General features: G+C 44.1%; 1 protein-coding gene across 6 annotated transcripts in view; it reads left to right on the top strand.

Moving 5' to 3' along the window:
- Nucleotides 1-8733, top strand: part of hyi (hydroxypyruvate isomerase) — a 36085-nt gene extending 27352 nt beyond the window's left edge. For 4 of the 6 annotated variants that reach the window (XM_072273544.1, XM_072273539.1, XM_072273542.1 and 1 more), the window contains 2 exons: nucleotides 2220-2354; nucleotides 2908-8733. In XM_072273544.1, the coding sequence (XP_072129645.1) occupies nucleotides 2220-2315 (96 nt within the window). In that variant the 3' untranslated portion in view covers nucleotides 2316-2354; nucleotides 2908-8733. The remainder of the gene's footprint in view (nucleotides 1-2219; nucleotides 2355-2907) is intronic. The other 2 variants (XM_072273545.1, XM_072273543.1) reach the window with 1 other exon arrangement.
- The last annotated feature ends 15177 nt before the right edge of the window (nucleotides 8734-23910 follow it).

Raw genomic sequence — 23910 nt, 5'->3', positions numbered from 1 at the left:
ATCACTCTCAGACATCCCACCCTGCAAAAACTCATTTCAGGGAGGTAGCTCCGCCCCGCCCTGCAACCCCATATCCTACCCCCCCCCTCCCCCACCGCCGGTCGACCTCCAAGGGTGTATGTAATACTTTGTTTAGTGATTTTGTCTAATCTGTAAATCAAGTTGGGTATATGCAGAAAATGTAACATTAAAATATGTACTTATATTATCATCTTTATTCTATTACAACTTTAAGCAAGTCTACAGGGAGTTTGGCCTCATCACATAGGACATCAGTAGAGTAGCTCCTTAGCAGCTAGCCAGCTCGTTTAAATAATATTAGCTATGCTAATGAATGAATGACACCTGTTAAACATGTCTTTTACATTTTATCCCACCACGGGCAATAGAAAAGTCACTGTTGCAAACAATGCAGTGAGCAACACTGTCATTATTTTTGAGGTCGACTGTAAAGTCCGCCCACAGAGAAAACTGATAGGTCTACTTAGCATGAAGAGAGACCTATCAGGATGCTCGCTCTCCCTCTCAAAAAATTTGATTTCCGGGATATTGTATATAATTTCCGGGCGTCAGGGAGCCGCTATCAATATGCAGGAGACTCCCGGAACTTCCGGGAGAGGTGGGATGTCTGCACTCTGCACCGCCTCATAGCCCCTTCATGCCTGCTTTCACTGCAGTACATTAACTCCTGATTGAAGAACACTTCAGCTTTCAAATTCTCATCCTGATTTTCTGATGTCAACCCTCCCTCCACTACCCCACTGCAATAATCTCTGTGGGATTTTTTCCAGCTCTACAATTCTGTCCTTTCACTCACTGCTGGTTCTCCCACGCACCACTAGCAGCCATCCGCTGCTGTGCAAATTGCTACTTGGAGAGAACAGAATATTGGGACAAACTCTCTTCAAAACCATGTTTTATGTTCATACCGATGTCATTGGTTTAACATCTTATTCCTAGGAAAGAACTACTACCAGTTGTGCTCTTCAGCACCGTTCTGGCATATGAGCTACTGTACTGTACATTATATGTGTTGGTGTCCAGGAGTATGCTCTGAGGAAATTAGCAACTCTGTCGTTGTGTATTCAAAGTTCAAAGTAAATTTATTATTGAAGTACGCATATGTCACCATATACCACCCTGAATTTCAGTTTCTTAAAGGCATTCACAATAGAACAAAGAAATATAATAGAATTAATGAAAAAATAAAGACTGACAACCAATGTGCAAACGAAGACAAACTGTGCAAATACAATAAATAAACAAACTACTGAATAAATAGTTAAACTAATTTTTAAAGCTGCAAACTTCATTATTCCCTAAACTAATCACACAGTCAAGATACGTAATATGCCCAACATATAAAAGGAGTCTAGAATTTGATTGATTAGTGTTTGTTCTCCATAAAATGACCTTCCAGCTGCTGGTTATGTTGGAAAATTTGATTCCCCAAAACTCCTTCACCAAAGAGCACATGCGTAGAACCATGAAGATGATCCACAAAGTTTTGCTCCAGTTCACATACATGTACACTAACCAGACCATCAATTTACAAAGGTTTTGCCAAAACTATTTAGATGTTAGGCCGAGTGAAGAAGTCTTCATCAATATTCTCCTAAATCTTTATTTTCCTATTCATACTTGGAAATGAATCTCTTTGGAAAAGCCAGGATTTATTGCTGATCCATAGACTAACCATTAACTGTGAGCTGTTAATGTGTTGAAACAACAGTTGAGGACTAACCATACTGCTGCTCTGGAATTTCAAGTGGAATAAACCAGACAAGGAGAGCAGATTTACTTTCCTGAAATATGTTAGCAAAGCAGATCTATTTTAACAATCTGGTGGTCTCATGGCCACTATTATTTTTTAATTCTATATACAAGATCTTTTTAATCAACTGAATTAAAATTTGCCTGTTTGTTGTGGGATTAGAATTTGCACCCCCCCCATTCATTAATCCTGACCTCTGAATTTCTAGTCTATTAACATAATCAGTATGCATAACATTCCTCTTATTTTTATAAGCATTATTTAAAACTACTTCTCACTTTTACATTCCAGTCACATAGCTCATAACATCGATCTCTGTCTGAATTCCATGCAGAGGTCTCCAAGAGAATTACATTCTTCATCCCACGTACAACTTTACACATTTTCAGTTAAGATTCCCGAAGGATAGATTACTCGTCTAATATATTGTGTCATCTTACATCAGGACACATCCAAGTCGCACAGGTCCCCAGCCGGAATGAACCAGATAGTCCTGGAGAGATCAACTATCAATACATCTTCAACCTGCTGGAAAAATTAGGATACGAAGGTTATATAGGTTGCGAGTATACTCCAAGAGGTAGGTTTCCTGGAAAACTATATCTTCGTTACAAACATTTTTGTACAAACATAAAACACCAAATATATTAGCAACCTTATAATTATACAGCACAGGCCAATTGCTAGCTTGTTGAAGGACTATACAATTACTTTTCCTCATTATTTAGTAGTTCTTACCTTTTCAAGAAATTTTCATTTTCTTTCTGAAAGCTACAAAGAATCACCAGTGTTTCATAAGACCAATATTTAGGAGTCATTCGGCCCATCAAGTCTGTTCTGCCATTCAATAACACTGAGGTTTTTTCTAACCCCATTCTCCTGCCTTTTATCCTTTACTAATCAAAAACTTATCAATCTCTGCCTTACACTTTACACAATTCTATCAGCCCACTAGAATTGGCCAAATAAAAAAATAATAAATCAACCTGTCACTTCTGGTTTTTCTTTGTGCCAGTCACCTCTCAGGGCATCAAGTTTGTATACTAGAACAATAGAGACCAAACAAGAGGTTTTACAGTAGCATTATTATTAGAAAAGGTAGATTTATATTTATTTCTCTTTATTTAAAACAGGCAACACAGTAGATGGTCTTGGATGGTTGAAGACCCAGTGGACAGTAAATTGATGGGTCTTCCTGAATGTTAACGATGGGGGTGAAGAATTAATGGTTAACCTTCTCGAATAGGTTTAATTTGTTTGCAATCATTTTGTAATTCATCCGAATATACAGCTGACAACAGCAAGTTCATTTGAGAAATTGTTCACTAAGTAATCTTGAAAACGGCAAAATGAGCTGGAATTCATCTGGACATCGAACAAATATGGCAGCCTGGATCATCAGACAGGGATCGTATGAAATCTAGCTTAATCAGAAAAAGTTATACGGGAAGATTTTGTGATTATTATTGATAATCAAATGAATCTTTGCAGTATTCATTTCCCTTCGTCTGCCTGAGAAGCTCTTCTACCATTTCATTCCCAACCTGAAAGGACAGTGCAGAATGTGTCCATTATAAGGGGTATCACAGTAGCATAGCAGCATAGTGCCAGCGATGCATGTTCAATTCTGCCGCTGTCTGTAAGGAACGTGTATGTTCTCCCTGTGACTGCGTGGTGCTCCAGATTTCTAATACGTGCCAAAGTTGTACAGATTTGTAGGTTAATTGGGCACATGGGATTAACTGGACCATGTGGGCTGTTCTGTATCTCCAAATAATTTTTTTTAAATCCTGAATGATTGGGAATATGTAATGAATGTGTTTTTTAAAGAAAGAATGAATCTTTCGGCCACGGTACAATTTTCTGATTGTTTCACGATGCTGTGACGTGCAAGGAATCTCTCCAATACGCCATAAATAAAAATTTCCCAGTATGTCAGTCTTGATTCTTCTAATCCTTCATTTTAACTAAGGATAGTTAATTATTACACACATGAATCCTCTGTTTTTATTCAAATAAACTGTTTTATGATCATTGCCTCAGCAGTTAAAAAGCTTTATTCATACCCTGACTTAACAGAATCACATTCAGCTCTGTTGTTCACCCTTCATTATTGAGAACCCCAAAATCATTCCTGTTGCTGTTCCCTGAACACTCATTGACATATTGATAACATTTTAAAAGGAAGAAATCAAAACTTGCACATCATTCCAAATCTGAGTTCTACACCTATAGGAATTTAGAATAACTCTAGTCATATACCACCAAATAGAGTTTCCATATCTGGAGTTTGTTAGTGATAATTTCTTAACAATTACAAATTTTCTTAATGTTCAAACTCTTTTCCTTACTCACCTTTAATCTGAGACAAGAGGAATACCATTTCTCCTGGATAGCTCAAAGCACATACACAGAGTACTGCACAGAAACGTGTCCTTCAGCCCATGATGCTGTGCTTAACTACTTAAGCAAATGAAACATAATTAAATGACTCCATCTGCCTGCACATGGCTCATATCCCTTCATCTTTGCATATTCATGTGCTTATCTAAGAGCTTCTTAAATGCCTCTGTTCAATCTAAATGCAGTTCCATCCTTCGCAATTCAATTTTGTTTTTCTTTACAAATGTCTCCCTTCAAAATGCACATATTTGTGATTTCTTCATTAAAATCCACCTATAGTTCCCGGGCATATATGTTTAATTGGTTTGGGTCTCTGAACACTGATTATCTACCTAAGGTTTATTACCTAGCCACTTAGCTTGAAATCATCACTAACACTGATGTACAAACATTCCTCCAGGTTATTTATGAATTGTGCCTACAGCAGGGTGCCAGCATAGATCTGTATGCTGTGTTGTTGCTCACCTTCATTGAAGCAGAGATATTTTCTTTTATCACCACCTTCACATTGCCAAGTTAATGTACAATGCAGCTGGCTCTGCCACTGCTTCCACAAACTAAATAGGAATTAAGCAGTTCAGGTTTTAGTCTTTTGAGTAATGAGAAAATTTTCCATTTTAGATCATAAGACATAGGGAGCAGAATTAGGTCATTTGGCCGATCGATATTGTTCCACCATTTCTTTATAGCTGATTTAATATCCTTCTCTATCCCATTCTCCTGCCTTCTACGCATCACCTTTGACATTCTTACTAATTTAGAACTTATCAAACTCAATGATTTGGCCTCCACAACCATCTCTGGTTATGAATTCCAAAGATTCACCCCCTCTGGCTAAAATTACTTTTCATCTCTGTTCTAAATGGATGTCCCTCTATTCTGAGGCTGTGCTCTTTGGTCTTAAAATGATACACTGTAGGAAACATCTCTCCACATCCATTCTATCTAGGCCTTTCAATGTTTGATAGGTTTTAATGAGAGCCCCCTTCATTCTTCTAAACACCAACAAGTACAAGGCCAGAGCCATAAAAAGCTCCTCATGAATTATTGTTTAAAATATATGGTGTTTATTCCTTATAAGCAATAACTGGGCTGATTTCCTTCCTCATTTTAGAATAGTAAAGCTAAGTTCATGGACTCCTCTTGAAAGCCATTAACCAATTCATCGAAGGACTATTTAATTAAAAATGTAAAAACAGTGGACATTTTAGAAAGTAGATAATAGGAGAATATGAATTAGGAAGATAGCAATTATCAGTTTATCTGTGCTGTGAGTATGAACACATACAGTAGATGTTTAGAGCCTCAGTTGCTTTGGTGGTTATTAACAGAGCATCCTATTTGAAAGCCAGCCATCCTCAAACTAAACTGCATTTAGCGCAAGAATATTTCAAGACTATTCCATGTAGTAGCTCACTTCTAAAGGTACATTCATAGCTGCTCAGTGGCCAGTTTATTAGGTACCACCGAATAAAGTGACCACAGGTGTGAAACCCTTTGTGGTCTTCTGCTGCTGGAGCCCATGCACTTCAAGATTCAACGTGTTGTGTATTTTCTGCCCACCACTGTTGAACAGCATGGTGATTTGAGTAACTGTCAACTTGAACTAATCTGGCCATTCTCCTCTGACTTCTCTACTTTAACAAGGCATTTTCACCCGCAGTACTGCGCTAACTGTAGGTTTTTTGCAGTATTTTCTGTAAACTCTCAAGACTGTTGTATGTGAAAATCCCCAGGGGATCAGCAGTTTCTGAGATACTTAAACCACCCTGTCTGGCACCAACAACCATTCCACCATTAAAGTCACTTAGAGTCATAGAGTACTATAGAACAGCAACTGGACCTTCAGCCCATTCATGCCAAACTATTCATACCCCTCGTCCCATTGACATACAACCAAACAAGGGCACTCCATATCCTTCCCATCCAGGTACCTATCCAAATTTCTCTTAAATGTTAAAATCGAATCCACATCCACCACTGCTGCTGGCAGCCTTTCACACTCTCACCACTCCTAGTGAAGAAGTTACCGCTCATGTTCCCTTTAAACATTTCACCTTTCACCCTTAACCCATGACCTCTAGGTTTAGTTTCAGTGGAAAAAGCCTGCTTGCATTTATCCTATCTATACCCCTAATAATTTTGTATACCTCTATCTCAAACACTCTAGAGAATGAAGTCCTAACCTATTCAATCTTTCCCCATAACTCAGCTGCTCAAGACCTGGCAACATCCTTGGAGATATTAATTGCATATGTAGCCCCCCTGGCCAGCCTCAGGGTCGCTCAGCTCGCTGTTGTCTAGGGAAACAGCCCTCAGCCCCGCCAAACTGGGTAATAGTTTGTGTGGATGCTGTGTGATGTACTTCACCCCGCCCAAATAACAGACAATACACCAGATACGATTAAATGATTTACAGTTTATAGATATTACTGGAACTATATAATTAATAGAGAATAAAATATAAAGGAAAATAAAAGGCGCCACACTTATCAAAGTTCAACCTCTTCGTGCACATTCAGTTGGAGCTCTGGACCCTTCTTCTTCACCCTGCGACCCCTCAGACCACCTTGACCGGCCGCCTGGGACTAACGACGGTGGTCAACCAGACGCTCCACACGAGTTCGTTTCTGTCGCCTCTCCTCGCCGAACGCCCCGCTTGGGGTCCAACCCCGTTAGCGGACTCACAGCACCTGGTCCATCCTCTGTCTCTCTCTCTCTCTCCCGCCTTCTCCCCAAAACCCCGCGCATACAATATCTTCAGATACACCAAAAACATAACAATTATCCCAACTGGTTCATAACATCTTATCACAGTCTAACCCAAAACAAGCTGCTAGCGCAAGAACTTTCTCGGCGCTTAACATAACAAAGAAGCATTCCCAAGTATAACATAACAAAGAAGCCATTTTAATTAGCCTACACAGTAACATAAAAGACAAAACCCCCTTACACATAGTTTTTTTCTCATTTCTTTTTGTATTTACACAGTTTGTTATCTTTTGCAGATTGGTGTGGTCTTTCATTGATTCTATTAATGTTATTGGATTTATTGAGTATGCCCACAAGATAATGAATCTCATAGTTGTCGATGTTGGCGTAAATGTTTCTACAAAACATTGTGCATCATGTTAAGTCAAAAGACAAAACCTGTCAACAGTATATTAAAAATTAAAAATCAAAATTGTGAGGCTGAAAAAGTATTCATCCCCTTTGTAATTACTATGCTAACTTTCCCCAGGTGCAATTTACTGTTGCTTTACCAACTCACCCAATTTATTAATATAGAAAATTGGAGGATCACCTGTTTTCAATGAATTTATAAAAATGCATAGCCCCTCTCTCTGTAAGGTCCAACAGAATAGTAGATTTTCAACAGACAAAACCAACATGAAGACAAAAGAGCATTCTAGACAAGTGAGGGAAATGAGTCTGGGGAAGGGTACAAGACCATCTCAAAGGCACTGAAAATACCTCAACCACGCTGCCTGGATTAGCCCCCCCGCCCCCAAACTTAGTTATCAGAAAAGAATGGCATTTGTAAGAGAGGCTACTGTGATGCCAATTGTCACACTGAGTGAGCTGCAGAAGTCAGTGTCTGCCATTAGAGATGAAGTTCATAGCTCCACAATCTCTAAGGCCTTAGACAAAAAGGGTATTTGTGGAAGAGTGGCAAGGAAGAAACTCTGGCAATAAAAACAAAACATATCCTTGCCCATAAAGACTTTGCAAAGCATCACTTACAAGATACTTAAAGATGTGGAAGAAGGTCTTGTAGTCGGATGAGACCGAAGTTGAACTTGTTGGCCTCAACACTAAGCGGTATGTGTGGCATAAATCTAAAACCATTCTTCAGCGAAGGAACACCATCCCTATCGTAAAGTATGGTGGAGCCAGTTTTATGCTATGCAGATGCTTTTCCGCAGCAGGGACTGAAAACCTGGTCAGGATTGATGGGAAGATGAATGCTGCTAAATACTGTACTGAGAAATCCTGGATAAAAACCTGCTAGCATCTACCAGAAAGCTTACACTTGGGAGGAATTTTATCTTTCAGGAAGACAACGACCCAAAGCACATTGCCAGAGCAACCACTGAGTGGCTTCAAATGAAGAAAATTGATGTGAGTGGCCCAGTCAGAGTCCTGACCTTAACCCAATCGAACATCTCTGGCAAGACCTCAAGAAAGTTGTCTACCTCCACGCCCAACTAACTTGGCACAGCTTGAGCAATTTTCAAGGAGGAATGGGTAAATCTTGCTCCATCACACTGTGCAAAGCTAATTGAGACTCATCCAAAAAGACTACTGGCTATAATAACTGCGAGATGTAGTTCAACTAACTTTTGAACTGCTGATATTTCAGTTTTTGATGATTCACAATTTTCCATGTTTTGGGGGCTCTACTGTGGAAAAAGGAGCATGTGATTGACAAATAAAAATTCTCAGTTAAATGGATCAAAAATCCTAGTAATAAATGAACAAAGGGTTGGGGGGCTGCATACTTTTACAAGGTATTGTATATGTATTTTGATAATAAATTTACTTTGAACTTTGAATATTCTCTGCTCTTTCAGTCTTATTGATAACCTTCCTGTAATAGGTGACCAGACTGGAGATAATACTCCAAATTAGGCCTCACCAACGTCGTATATAACTTCAAAATGACATTCCAACTTCTGCACTCAGTACCTTGATTTATGAAGCCCAATGTGCCATAACCTCTCTTTACAACCCTAACGGCCCATGGCACCACTTTCAAGAAATTAATTATGAATCTGTATTCCCAGCTCCCTCTGTTCTACCACACTCATCAGCTCACTATGTATGTCCTCCACTGGTTGGTTCTCCCAAAGTGCAACATCTCAGACTTCTCTGCACTAAATTCCATCTGCCATTTTCAACCCAATTTTTCATCTGTTCCAGGTCTTGCTAAAAGCTTTGATAACCTTTCTCACTGCCCAGTACGCCCCCAATCTTGGTGTCATCTGCAAATTTGCTGATCCAGTTTACTACTTTATCATCAAAATTGTTGATGTAGATGCAAAGCAACAATGGACCCAGCACTGATCCCTGCAGCACACCACTACTCACAGGCCTCCAGTCAGAGAGGCAACCCTCTACTACCACTGTCTGACTTCCCTCGTGAAGCCAATGTCGGATTAGACATTGCCAAGTGACTGAATCTTCTTGACCAACCTCCTATGGGGACTGTGTCAAAGGCCTTGCTGAAGTGCCTTGCCTTTATCAACATTCCTGGTAACTTTCTCAAAAGTTACGCATAATTGACTATAAAATTGGTTAAGTGTGACCTACCACGCAAAAAGCCATATTGACTATTCCTAATCAATCCATGTCTATCCAAATACTTATATATCTGATCACTTAAAATACCTTCCAATAACTTACACACTACTGATGCCAAGCTCACTGGCTTATAATTTCCCAGCTAGTTCTTAGCTCCTTTTCAACCACAGAACAATTTTAACTATCCTCCAGTACCTTACACGTTGCTCAGCACGTTTTAAATATCTCTGCTAGGACCCCTGCAATTTTTGCATAGCCTCCCACAAAATCCAAGAGAACTTCATGTCAGCCCTATGGATTTATCCACCCTAATTAGCCTCAAGACAGCAAATACCTCCTCCTCTGTAATCTGTATATGGCCCTTGACCTCACTGCTGCTTTGCCTCATTTCTATGGACTCTGTACATCTCCTGAATAAATACAGATGCAAAAATCCATTTAAGATCATCCCGATCACTTTCAGCTCCATGGATAAATGGCTACTCTGATGATCAAGAGGACTGATACTGTCCCTTGCTGTCCTTTTGCTCTTAATATATCGGTATCCTCGGAATTCTCTTGCACTTTGACTGCTACAGCAACTTGATGCCTTCTTTTAGAGTCATAGAGACATTGAAAAGTACAGCACAGAAACTGGCCCTTTGGACCATCTTGTCTGTGCTAAACCATTTAAGTTGCGTTCTCCCATTGACCTGCATTGGGACCATAATCCTTCATATGCCTATCATCCAAATCCTTATGCAAACTTCTTTTAAATGTTGAAATCGAGCTTGCATGCACCACTTGTGCTGACAGCTTGTTCCACACTCTCACAACCCTCTGAGTGAAGAAGTTTCCCCTCATGTTCCCCTTAAACTTTCACCTTTCACCCATAACCTCTGTAGTCCCACCCAACATCAGTGGAAAAACGCAAACACGAGGAAATCTGCAGATGCTGGAAATTCAAGCAACACACACAAAATGCTGATGGAACGCAGCAGGCCAGGCAGCATCTGTTGGAAGAGGTACAGTCAACGTTTCGGGCTGACGACATCCTGACGAAGGGTCTCAGCCCGAAACGTCAACCATACCTCTTCCAATAGATGCTGCCTGGCCTGCTGCGTTCCATCAGCATTTTGTGTGTGTTGCTCAGTGGAAAAAGTTTGCATGCATTTACCCGATCTATAATTCTGTATACCTCTACCAGTCCTGACGAAGGGTCTCGGCCTGAAACGTCGACTGCACCTCTTCCTACAGATGCTGCCTGGCCTGCTGCGTTCACCAGCAACTTTGATGTGTGTTACCTCTACCAAATCTCCCCTCAATCTTCTACATTCCAAGGAATAAAGTCCTAAACAATTCAATGTTTCTTTATAACTCAGGTACCCAGACCAGCAACATCCTTGTAAATTTTCTCAGTACTCTTTCAACTTTGTTTACGTTTACATCCTGTAGGTAGGTGACCAAAACTGCACATGATACTCCAAATTAGGTCTCACCAATGTCCTATACAACTTACATGTAACATCCTATCTCCTGCGCTCAGTACTTTGATTTGTGAAGGACAATGTGCCAAAAGCTTTCTTTATGACCATATCTACCTGTGACGTTCGACAATCAATGTCAGGCATGCATAAAAAGAGCTACCTTTCAATCGGGAAAGCGATCGAGATTTAAAAGGCAGAGCTTCACGGCAGTTTCTCTGAGTTGAGGAACAACCAATCAGGAAGAGGGATTCATTAGAAAGGGCCAGTAGAAATAACTCAAGTGCCAGCAGAGAAGCCATTCTGTTGAGTGTGCCAGTGTTTGGAGTGGCTTTGGCTCATCAGGTTTTGGCGAGGTAAAGTATTTGGTAAGTTTCTCTTCTTCTGTTCTTACTTGCTAGGGCACAGTAGTTTACTGAGGATTGCTCCTGGGGCAGTGTTTTGTTCTGTGTGTGGGATGTGGAAAGTCTAGGAGACCTCCAGTCACCCAGATTCACATCTGCACCAGGTGTGCTGAGCTGAGAGAATGTATTATGGAGGTGGAGCTGCAACTTGATGACCTTTGACTTATAGTGGAGAATGAGGAGGTGGTAGACAGGAGCAGCCGAGAGGTAGTCCCCCTAGATTGCAGGAGACAGGTAACTGGGTGACAGTCAGGAGAAGGTGGGCAAATGTGCAGCCAGTACAGAGTACACCTGAGTATTCCCCTCAATAATAAGTATACAACTTTAGATGCTGTTGAGGGGGATGACCAGCCAGAGGGGAGCCACAGTGACTGGGTCTCTGGCACTGAGTCTGGTGCTGTGGCTCAATACGGCGGAGAGGTGAAGATGACTGCAGTGTTGACAGGAAATTTCATAGAAACAAGACTCTGTGGGTGCGATAGAGGCACCTGGATAGTATATTGCATACCAGGTGCCAGTGTCTGATTGTCTCGGATCAGGTCCATGGCATTCCCAAGCAGGAGGGTGAGCAGCCAGAAGTCTTGGTGCATATTGGCACCAGTGACATAAGTAGACAAGGTGAGGAGGTCCTGAAGAGAGATTTTAGGAAGTTAGGTAGAAAGCTGAGAAACAGAACCTTCAGGGTAGTAATCTCTGGATTTCTGACTGTGTCAGTGAGGGAAGAAGAAGAAGATGATCTGTCAAGTGAATGTTTGGCTGAGGAACTGGAGCAGGGGGCAGGGGTTCAGACTTATGGATCCTTGGGATCTCATCTGGGGAAGATACGATCTGTACAAAAGGGACAGGATACACCAGAACCAGGGGTGTTCCAAAATCCATACAGGCAAGATGGTTAGAGTTGTTCAGGAGGGTTTAAATTTATTTGGCAGGGGCGATGGGAATCTGAGTGATAGTGCTGAAGGTGATGTAGTTGGTTTACAGGGACAATATGTAGTGAGGGAAAAACTGCAGTCAAAAGGATGAATTGCAAAGTTAACTTTACTATGGAAGACACCAGTAGTCTGCCAGCTGTTGAAGGGTGCAAGGGTAGAAAAGAAGGTGCAGTTACTATTACAAAAGAGAAAGTGCTGCTGAAAGATCTAAAGGCGCATAAGTCATCCAGACCAGATGAATTGCACCGTAGGGTTCTGAAAGAGGTAACGGTAGAGATTGCGGAGGCATTAGTAATGATCTTTCGAAAATCATTGGTCAGTGGCACGGTTCCGGAGGACTGGAAATTGTAGATGTCACTCTACTCTTTAAGAAAGGAAATTATAGATCACAAGTAAGAGAAAATCTGCAGATGCTTGGATTCCAAGCAACACACAAAATTATAGGGCCGAGACCCTGCAGCGGGACTGCATTTTAGATCAGTTAGACTAACCTCAGTGGTTGGGAAGATGTTGGAGTCAATTGTTAAGGATGAGGTTAAGGAGTACTTGGTGACACAGGACAAGATAGAACAAAGTCAACATGGTTTTCTTCAGGGATAATTTGCCTGACAAACCTGTTGATATTCTTTGAGAAGATTACAAATAGGGTAAATAAAGGGGATGCAGTATATTTTGGTTTGCAGAAGGCCTTTGATAAGGTAACCTATATGAGGCTGCTTATGAAGTTAAGAGCCTAGGGTATTGCAGGGAAGTTACTAACATGGTTAGAGCCTTGGCTGATTGGTAGGAGACAGCAAGTGGGAATAAAAGGATACTTTTCTGGTTGGCTGCCAGTTACTAGTGGTGTTCCGCAGGGTTCGGTTTTGGGACCACATCTTTTTATGCTGTATATCAATGATTCAGATGATGGAATAGATGGCTTTGTTGCCAAGTTTGCAGATAATATGAAGATTTGTTGAGGGGCAGGTAGTGTTGAGGAAACAGGAAGGCTGCAGAAGGACTTAGACAGATTAGGAGAATGGGCAAGAAAGTGGCAAATAAAATACAATGTTGGGAAATGCATGGTCATGCACTTTGGTAGAAGAAATAAATGTGCAAACTATTTTCTAAACAGGAAAAAAATCCAAAAATCGAATTTGGATTGTGAGTCCTTGTGCAGAACACCTTAAAGGTTAAATTGCAGGTTGAGTCATTAGTGAGGAAGGCAAATGCAATGCATGTTAGCATTCATTTCAAGAGGTCCAGAATATAAGAGCAGGGATGTGATGCTGGGGCTTTATAAGGCACTGGTGAAGCCTCACCTTGAGTATTGTGAACAGTTTTGGGCTCCTCATCTAAGAAAAGATGTACTGGCATTGAGAAGGTTCCGAGGAGTTTCACAAGGATGATTCCGGGATTGAAAGCGTTATATGAGGAACATTTGATGGCTTTGGGCTTTTTCTCACTGGAATTTAGAAGGATGGGGTGGGGGGGGGGGATCTCCTTGAAACCGTTCGAATGTTGAAAGGCCTAGACAGAGTAGATGTGGAAAAGGAAGCCTAGGACAAGAGAACACAACTTCAGGATAGAAAAGCGTCCATTTAAAACAGAGATGCAGAGAAATTTCTTTAGCCAGAGGGTGTGGAATTTGTTACCACAGGCAACTGTGAAGGCCAAGTTGTTGGATGTATTTAAAGCAGAGCTTGATGAGTTCTTGATTGGCCATGGCATCAAAGGTTATGGCGAGAATGCTAGGGAGAGGGGCTGAGGAGGGAAAAAGGATCAGCCATGATTTTATCATCGAGCAGACTCGATAGGCCAAATGGCCTAAATCTGCTCCTATGCCTTATGGTAAAAATCAGACAAAATCAAAGAGGATGAATACATGACTGGAGTTCTTATATACAGAATAAGGTAGATGAACTTGTAGCACAGTTACAGATTGGCATGTATGTGATTGCAGGCTTCAATGAAGCATGGCTGAAAGAAGATTATAGCTGGGAGCTTAATGACCAAGGATACACAGTGTATCAAAGGGACAGGCAGGAAGGCAGGCAATGGGATCTTGCTCTGTTGGTAGAAAATGAAAGATGTTGAATCGTTGTGGATACAGCTAAGGAACTACAAGGGTAAAAAGATCCTGATGAGAGTTGTATACAGACCCCGAAACAGTAGTAGAGATGTGGTCTACAAATTACAACAGGAGATAGAAAATGCATACCAAAAGGGCAATGTTACAATAGACATGGGGGATTTCAATATGCAGGTAGATTGTGAAAATCGGGTTGGTGCGGGAATTTCTAGAATGCCTACGAAATGGCATTTTAGAGCAGCTTGTCATTGAGCCCACTGGTGGAGTAGCAATTCTGGATTGGGTGTTGTGAAATGAACCAGAACTGATAAGAGACTTTAAGGTAAAAGAACCCTGAGGGACAAATGATCATAATGTGAAATTTCAGGAGGAGAAGCTAAAGTCAAATGTATCAGTATTACAGTGGAGTAAAGGGAATTACAGGGGCATGATAGAGGAGTTGGCCAGAATTGATTGGAAAGAATACTGGCAGGGATGATGGCAGAGCAGCAATAGCTGGAATTTCTGGAAGAAATTCGGAAGGCACAGGATATATAAATCCCATAGAGAGATTGCCTCTCCTGCCCCCTTTTCTTCTTTCTTCTGTGGCCTTCTGCCTCCTTCAGCAATCAACTTCCTGGCTCTTTACTTCATCTCTCCCCCTCCAAGTTTCACCTATCGCCTAGTGTTTCTCTCTCCCCTCTCCTCATCTTTCAAATCTACCCCCAAGACCTGCCAAAGGGTTTCGGCCCGAAACGTCAACTGTACTGTTTTTCATAACGCTGCCTGGGTTTCTGAGTTCCTCCAGCATTTTGTGTGTGATGCTCACACTCTCTCTAGTTTGGACCTCTATGTAGATGTGAACTTATCACCATTCAGGACATTTACAAAAACAGGTGAGCAAAAAAGGCCTGAAGGTTCATTGGGGACCCAAGTGATCCCGACCACCACAAACTGGTCCAGCTGCTACCGCCCGGGAAATGGTACCACAGCATAAAAGCAAGAACCAACTGTCTCTGGGACAGCTTCCTCCACCAGGCCAAAAGACTGATTAATTCATACTGAAGCAAATGTATTTCTATGTTATATTGACTATCCTGTTGTACATACTATTTATTATAAATTATTATAATTGCTTATTGCACACTTGAACGGAGACGTAATGTAAAGATTTTTACTCCTCATATATTTGAAGGATGTAAGTAATAAAGTCAATTCAATTCAATTCACAGATGCTGTGTGACCTTCTGATTATTTCCAGCATTTTCTGTTTTTTAGTTGAGAGGGTAGATTCTATCTGGTCCCATGTCAATTATACTGCTCCTATCAGTACTTTCAGTCTTGTAGCCCATCTGGTTTTAGACTAATTTCCAAATGCTGTGCTTCCTTTTCTTTCCAACAGTTGCTGAATAGTTTCTCATTTGTCTTATTCTTTCTGGAAATGCTGACTGATAACAACATCTCCTGAACTCAGCTATCTATCTTGGGAGCCAGCCAACTTCACCTGATGACTTGATTTAATTTGCTTGAGCTTATTACTGCGTGAAGGCTTTTTTCCCCTTCCAAAGACATTAAATTATCAGCCATATGTCCTGTAATTTCTGAAATATACCTTTCACTCTTTGAGAATTTGCAAAGTAGCATCTTAATCTCCCTTCATTCCTCAGGCAGTTTTATGTAGCTCTCAATACTCTGATTCCTATAGTCACCTTGATCAAGGCTGCTGTCTGTAACTCTCATCTGCAAATTATTCCATGATGACTCCCCAAACAATGGTCTGCTCAAGTTTCAGTGAACCCTGGTGCCTTCTGGATATTCTTGTGGATCAAGAGTATAATTCTATCAAATACACAGTTCTTTAATCGAAGTAACTATCCTACAACTGCCATTGCATGGACATTGCCCATATACAGAGGAGGCAAATGAAACTAACTGTGCTTGCCAGATATGCACACGACTCTGAGTGTGGCTTCTGAATATGTGTACACCATTGTCTTGATCCTTCTCAGCAAAAAGGTGATAGAAATATGTTAAATACAACATCCCAAGTTGAATTTAGTGTCCTTAGAAGAGACCGTGTCAACAATTGACACAATGACACCTCACATCTCCAGCCCTAATACCAGCAGCTAAACCATTTCGCCCTCTATGGTTATCATTATCTATTTCATGGAGAGATACAGCACACGATAACCGGCCCTCCCGTCCCAACGAGCCCACACTGCCCAATGTCACCCATGTGACCAATTCACCTACTAACTCACAGTTCTTTGGAATGTGAGAGAAAGAGGAGCACCCAGGGGAAACCATGTCCAAGACCGGAAGAAGCTGCAGAAGATCGTGAACACGGCGCAGCACATCACACAAACCAATCTTCCGTCCTTGGACTCACTTTACACCGCACGCTGTCGGAGCAGTGCTAATCAAGGACACGATCCACTCAGCTAACACACTTTTCGTCCCTCTTCCCTCCGGGAGAAGGCTCAGGAGCTTGAAGAATCGTATGGCCAGATTTGGGACCAGCTTCTTTCCAACTGTGATAAGACTGCTGAACGGATCCTGACCCGGATCTGGGCCATACCCTCCAAATATCCGGACCTGCCTCCCGGTTTTTTTTTGTACTACTGTAGCGGTGTGTTACACACAGCGCTACAATAACAACATGTAGTCGGTGAGTTGGAGTTGCGATAAAAGAGATTTATTCAAACTTCGCGGCCTCCTTTAAAGCCTTCTTGTTCCCGCCCTCCCTAGGTGGGACTGCTGTGGGGAATGCATATTCCCAGACTCTTTCCACGCGCAGGATTATCCCCCTGCTGGTGAAGATGGCCTGGCCTTTTTGGGGCCGGCCTCTCTGCCGGTGCACGCCATTTCATGAGCCAGTTCGAGTGTGCTAGGAAGTGGGTCGCCACATAACCCCCCCCCCACCCAGAACCAGCGATACCTCCCCCCATGTCCACAGTCTGGATCGGCCTCTGTTTGGGAGGTCTGCCCCTGCACCGCGGTGCCTGCGCCTGGACCGGCTGCGCCAAGTCCACATGGGCCGGTTTGAGTCGGTCCACCGTGAAAACCTCCTCTCTCCCCCCAATGTCCAGCACGAACGTGGACCCGTTGTTCCTGATCACCTGTACAAGTGTGGCCTCGTAGGGCCGTTGTAGTGGTGCCCGGTGTCCGCCCCGTCATACAAAAAGAAACTTACAGTTCTGCAGGTCTTTGGGTACGCAGGTCGGGCTCTGTCCGTGCTGTGAAGTGGGTATGGGGGCCAGGTTACCGAGCCTCTCCCGTAGTCTGTCCAGGACTGCTGTGGGTTCTTCCTCTTGCCCCCTTGGGGCTGTAAAGAACTCTCCTGGGACGACCAGGGGCACGCCGTACACCAACTCGGCCGACGAGGTGTGCAGATCTTCCTTGGGCGCCGTGCGGATTCCGAGCAGGACCCAGGGAAGTTCGTCCACCCAGATAGGCCCCTCCAGGTGGGCCATGAGAGCCGATTTCAGGTGACGGTGGAAACGCTCCACTAGTCCGTTCGACTGTGGGTGGTAGGCAGTTGTGTGGTATAGCTGTGATCCTAAAAGGTTGGCCATAGCCGACCACAGGCTGGAGGTGAACTGGGCACCCCTGTTGGAGGTAATGTGGGCCGGTACCCCAAAGCGGGCTACCCAGGTTGCGATCAGTACTCGGGCGCAGGATTCGGAGGTGGTGTCGGTGAGCGGGACTACCCCTGGCCATCTGCTGAACCAGTCTGTCATAGTGAGGAGGTACCGTGCTCCTCGCGACACTGGCAGGGGCCCCACGATATCCACATGGATGTGGTCGAACCCCCAGCGGGTGGGTTCGAACCGCTGCGGCGGAGCCTTGGTGTGCTGCTGCACCTTGGCCGTTTGGCACTGCATGCACGTTTTGGCCCATTCACTGACCTGTTTATGCAGCCCATGCCACACGAACCTGTTGGAGACCAACCAGACGGTTGTTCTGATGGAGGGGTGCGCTAAGTTGTGAATGGACTCGAAAAATCGCCGCCGCCAAGCTGCTGGGACGACGGGGCGGGGTTGGCCGGTAGCGACATCACGTAGTAGGGTCCTCTCACCTGGGCCTACGGGGAGGTCTTGGAGCTGTAAACTGGAAACCGCAGTCTTGTAACTAGGGATCTCATCGTCTGCCTGTTGTGCCTCCGCCAGCGCTGCATAGTCCACCCCCTGGGACAGGGCCTGTATGGTAGGTCTGGAAAGTGCGTCTGCCACGACGTTGTCCTTTCCAGAGACATGCCGGATGTCCGTCGTGTACTCGGAGATGTAGGACAGATGTCGCTGCTGGCAGGACGACCAGGGGTCGGACACCTTCATGAACGCAAAGGTAAACGGTTTGTGGTCCGTGAACGCGGTGAAGGGCCTACCTTCTAAGAAGTATCCGAAATGCCAGATTGCCAGGTATAGTGCCAATATCTCCCGGTCGAAAGCACTGTATTTGAGTTCAGGTGGTCGTAGGTGTTTGCTGAAGAATGCCAGGGGTTGCCAGCGACCCTCGGTGAGTTGTTCCAGCACTCCACCGACCGCTGTGTTGGATAGGTCCACCATGAGGGCAGTAGGAACGTCTGTTCTAGGGTGCACTAGCATCGTGGCGTTTGCCAAGGCTTCTTTAGTTTTAACGAAAGCAGCTGCGGCCTCTTCGTCCCAGGTAATGTCCTTGCCCTTACCCGATATCAGGGTGAACAGGAGGTGCATGATTCGGGCTGCTGAGAGGAGGAAACGGTGGTAGAAATTCACCATACCCACGAATTCCTGCAAGCCTTTGGTTGTGTTGGGTCGGGGGAAGTGACAGACCATGTCTACCTTGGCGGGCAGAGGGGTTGCCCGGTCTTTAGTAATCCTGTGGCCCAGTAAGTCGATGGTGTCAAGTCTGAACTGGCATTTGGCCGGGTTGATTGTAAGGCTGAATTCGCTCAGTCGGGAGTAGAGTTGATGGAGGTGGGACAGATGCTCCTGACGACTACTGCTGGCTATGAGGATGTTGTCAAAATAGATGAATGCAAAGTCCAGGTCGCGTCCCACCGTGTCCATTAGCCGCTGGAACATCTGTGCGGCATTCTTTACGCCGAATGGCATTCGGAGGAATTCAAAAAGGCCGAACGGGGTGATGAGTGCTGTTTTGGGGATGTTGTCCGGTTGTACCGGGACTTGATGGTATCCCCGGACAAGGTCTACCTTGGAAAAGATCCTTGCGCCGTGTAGGTTTGCTGCGAATTCTTGAATGTGCAGCACAGGGTAGCGGTCTGGCGTTGTAGCCACGTTCAGTCTGCGGTAGTCGCCACATTGTCTCTAGCCCCTCATTGCCTTGGGCACCATGTGCAGGGGGGAGGCCCATGGGCTGTCAGACCATCATATGATCCCCAATTCCTCCATCTTCTTGAACTCCTCCTTCGCCAGTCGGAGCTTGTCCGGGGGAGGCCTTCGAGCATAGGCGTGGAGGGGTGGTCCCTGGGTCGGGATGTGGTGCTGTACTCCGTGTCTGGGCATGGCTGCTATGAACTGCGGTGTCAGAACTGATGGGAAATCCACCAGGACCCTGGTGAATTCGTCGTCGGACAGCGTGATGGAGTCCAGGTGTGGGGCTGGCAACTTCGCTTCACCCAGGCAGAACGTTTGAAAAGTCTTGGCATGGACTAGTCGCTTCCCTTGCAGGTCGACCAGCAGGCTGTGGGCTCGCAGAAAATCCGTCCCCAGGAGTGGTTGGGCCACGGCGGCCAATGTGAAGTCCCACGTGAACCGGCTGGAGCAGAACTGTAGCTGCACCGTGTGGGTGCCGTAGGTCCGTATTGTGCTGCCATTTGCGGCCCTCAGGGTGGGTCCCGATTCTCTGTTGCGGGTGTCGTAACTCGTTGGAGGTAAAACGCTGATCTCCGCTCTGGTGTCGACCAAAAAGCGGCGTCCTGACTGCTTGTCCCAGAAATACAGGAGGCTGTCACGATGGCCAGCCACCGTAGCCATCAGCGGCGGCTGGGCCTTGGCATTTTCTGAGAATTTGCAGGGTGGTCTACAGCAGCGGGCCTCTGTGACCCAATGCTGGTAGTAGAAGCACCATTGTTCGTTGGGCTCTGCTGCCGGGCCTGGTCTGGTCTGCCTTTGGGCACGCGGCTTGGTGACCTGTGCGACGGACGCCCCTCTCCTTCTTGGCATTCCACAGCACATCCACCTGGGCCGCCACCTTCCGGGGGTCACTGAAATCTGCGTCGGACAGCAGCAGGCATATGTCCTCGGGCAGTTGCTCTAGGAACGCCTGCTCAAACATGAGGCAGGGTTTGTGTCCTTCAGCCAGGGCCAGCATTTCGTTCATTAATGCCGACGGCGGCCTGTCTCCCAAACCATCCAGGTGCAGTAAGCGGGCAGCTCGCTCGCGCCGTGAGAGTCCAAAAGTCCTTATGAGCAGGGTTTTGAATGCTGTGTATTTGCCATCCTCCGAGGGCGACTGTATAAACTCCTCAACTTGTGCAGCTGTCTCCTAGTCAAGGGAGCTCACCATGTAGTAGTAATGAGTGGAATCCGAGGTAATCTGCCGAATGTGGAATTGTGCTTCTGCTTGTTCGAACCACAAGCGGGGTCGCAGCGTCCAGAAGCTTGGCAGTTTTAATGAAACTGCGTGAACAGATGCAGCGTCGGTCATCTCTGGTCCAAATATTGTTTGGGCCGTCGGGGTCACCAATTGTAGCGGTGTGCTACACACAGCGCTAGAATAACCACACCGAGTCGATGAGTTGGAGTGGCGACAAAAGAGATTTATTCAAACTTTGCGGCCTCCTTTAAAGCCTTCCCGTTCCCACCCTCCCTCCCTGGCCGGGACTGCTGTGGGGAATGCATATTCCCAGACCCTTTCCACGTGCGGGATTTTCCCCTGCTGGTGAAGATGGCCTGGTGCCCTTTTTGGGGCCGGCCTCTCCGCCAGCGCGCGCCGGTTCGTGAGCCGGTTCGAGTGTGCTAGAAAGTGGGTCGCCACACTACCTTACTTTCCATTTTTCTATTTTCTATTTACAAATTATAATTTAAATTTTTAATATTTACTATTTAATATTTAATTTTTGTAATTCAGGGAGTGGGAAGTGCAGAATCAAATATCGTTGTGATGATTGTACGTGTTAGTATCAATTGTTTGGCGACAATAAAATATAAAGTATGTGGTTACGGGCAGAACATACAAAGTCCTTACAGACAGCAGAACAGTCTCTGGCACTGTAATAGTAATAAACCAACTGCTCTGCTGCCACTCATCCTCAAATGGACTCTTGTTTGTCTGGAAGGCCAACTCGGCACAGTCTGTGTCCAACATGAATGCACACTGAGCAAGCTCCCTGAAGGTTCTCACACATCCCTGCCATCCATAACATGGATGTTCTTGCACATCCTGGGTCTTGAGATTCACAACAGAAACAGTACCCGTCTCCTTTTCCCCTCACAAGCAGGAACTTCCCAAACTCAAGGTCAGTTTCTTTTTTGCTTTCTCTTTTGCACTACTACTTGATTTAATTTTTATATATTTCTTATTGTAATCTACATTTTTTATTATTATGTATTGCATTGTACTGCTGCCACAAAACAACAAATTTCACGACACACGCCAGTGATATTAAACCCGATTCTGATTCTGATTCTGTTGTGTGCAGTGTTACTGCAGACACCCGGACCAGACAAGGCAAATGACAGAACATTCTTTACAAACATACCCGAGGCAAAAAAACAGAAACTCTATCAAAGTCAAACTTTTAGATGTCAAATGTATACTCACAGTTTGCCCAACGTTAAGACATGTTGATGTGGCAGGAAGTCTGGAGCTTCACCTGTAAGAAAATGATGCTCACAGAATAACAGGTGCAGGCCTGGCAGCAGTGATGAAAATAGACAACTTTACTCATGCCGACAACCTTGTTCTTTTTCCTGTTACCACAAATCCTTCTCCGCAAATGAAGCCTGCACAGTCGAAGTTAAAGCACTGCTTGCTTCTTACTGAGTGAGCCTATCAAAAGTCAACACACAGGATTGCCACAAATGGCTTGGTAAACTTCCTGGTCACAAATGGGGACAATTCATGAAGAAAGAAAGTCTCCACCTTAGCCCGAGGTACTATTAAAAATTCCAGAGGAAGACCCAGCAGAAGGACATCTTTTACTGCAGTCCAAACTCTCAACTGGACGGCTGTGGCTGGTTCCAGAATGGCTAAAAATTATCCCATGTGGTGCATGAAGATACTGTACAATCAGATTCCGTTAGAGTAGAGCATTGTGACAGATCATCAGTCTGGCACATGGTCTATCATTGTCTTTCATTCCACTCAAAATCCCATTTAATTCCTTACCAGCTTATTGATTGTAATGCCACTTTTAAGGATCTGTGGACTTGCTCCCACTACACCATTTAATATTCTCCCATATATTGTATATCCTCTTTCCTTGTTGCAACTCCTCAAATAAATTATCCCATACTTCTTCGGATTCAATTTCATTTGGTACTTTTCTGTCTAACTGACTAGATTATCGACATGTTCTTGCAGTCTAAAGGTCATTGTTGACCGCTGGATAAATTTTGTATTGTCTACATACCTCTTGATCTTGTACGCCCTTCGTCCTCCAAAATACACACAGACACACACGCACACAGTTAAAGAACACTACAGCACAGAAAACAGGCACTTCAGCCCATCTAGTCTGTGCCAATCTATTAATCTACCTAGTCCCATCGACTTGTACCTGGACCATGGCCCTCGATACCACTCCAATCCATGTACCTAACCAAATTTCTCTTAAGTGTTGAAATCCAACCTGCATCCACCACTTGCACTGACAGCTCGTTCCACACTCTCACCACCCTCCGAGTGAAGAACATCCCCCTCATGTCCCCTTAAGCATTTCACCTTTCACCCTTAACCCCCACTGGTTCTGGTCTCACCCAACTTCAGTGGAATAAGCTTGCTTGCATTTACCCTATTTATACCGTACATACATAATAATGTATACCTCCCTCAAATCTCCACTCCCTCTTCTTATTTTACACCTAACTCATAAATGAGTGCCACAAAAAGCAAAATCATGACTATTAGGACCTGTGAAATGCCAGTGTTGAAAGTCTTCCAGTGAAAAAAACAGTTGTTGACCCTTGCAACCTGCCACTGAGCCAATCTGTTCCTCTCCATCGGATTCCGTGTTTTTTATTATTATTTTAGCTTGACATGCAGGATCTTATAAGTCAAACACTCAGCAATCTCCCCCCTCCCTCGCCACCCACCCCTTGTCATCTCCTCAAGAAGCTCAATGTAATTAGTCAGGTCGCAGATTTCTTTAAGAAATCTGTGCTGACAGTCATTAGCTACAGTCTTCCTTTCTAGATGAAGGCATACACTGCTCCTGAGGATGGATCCAATAATGTGCTGTCTGCTAAAATACATCTAACTGGCCTGAAATTGCATAATTCATCTCTGTTTCTCATTTTAAAAATAATAACACATGAGCAGTTCCTCATATCTAATCTAGCTAGTGAGAACTGGAGATAAAAGTTAGTCAAAATCTCTGCAGTTTCCTTCTTTACTTCTTTTAATGGCCTTGGAT

Source organism: Mobula birostris, chromosome 12, assembly GCF_030028105.1.
Source record: "Mobula birostris isolate sMobBir1 chromosome 12, sMobBir1.hap1, whole genome shotgun sequence".
Lineage (NCBI taxonomy): Eukaryota > Metazoa > Chordata > Chondrichthyes > Myliobatiformes > Myliobatidae > Mobula > Mobula birostris.
This window is presented reverse-complemented; position numbering and strand designations above follow the sequence as displayed.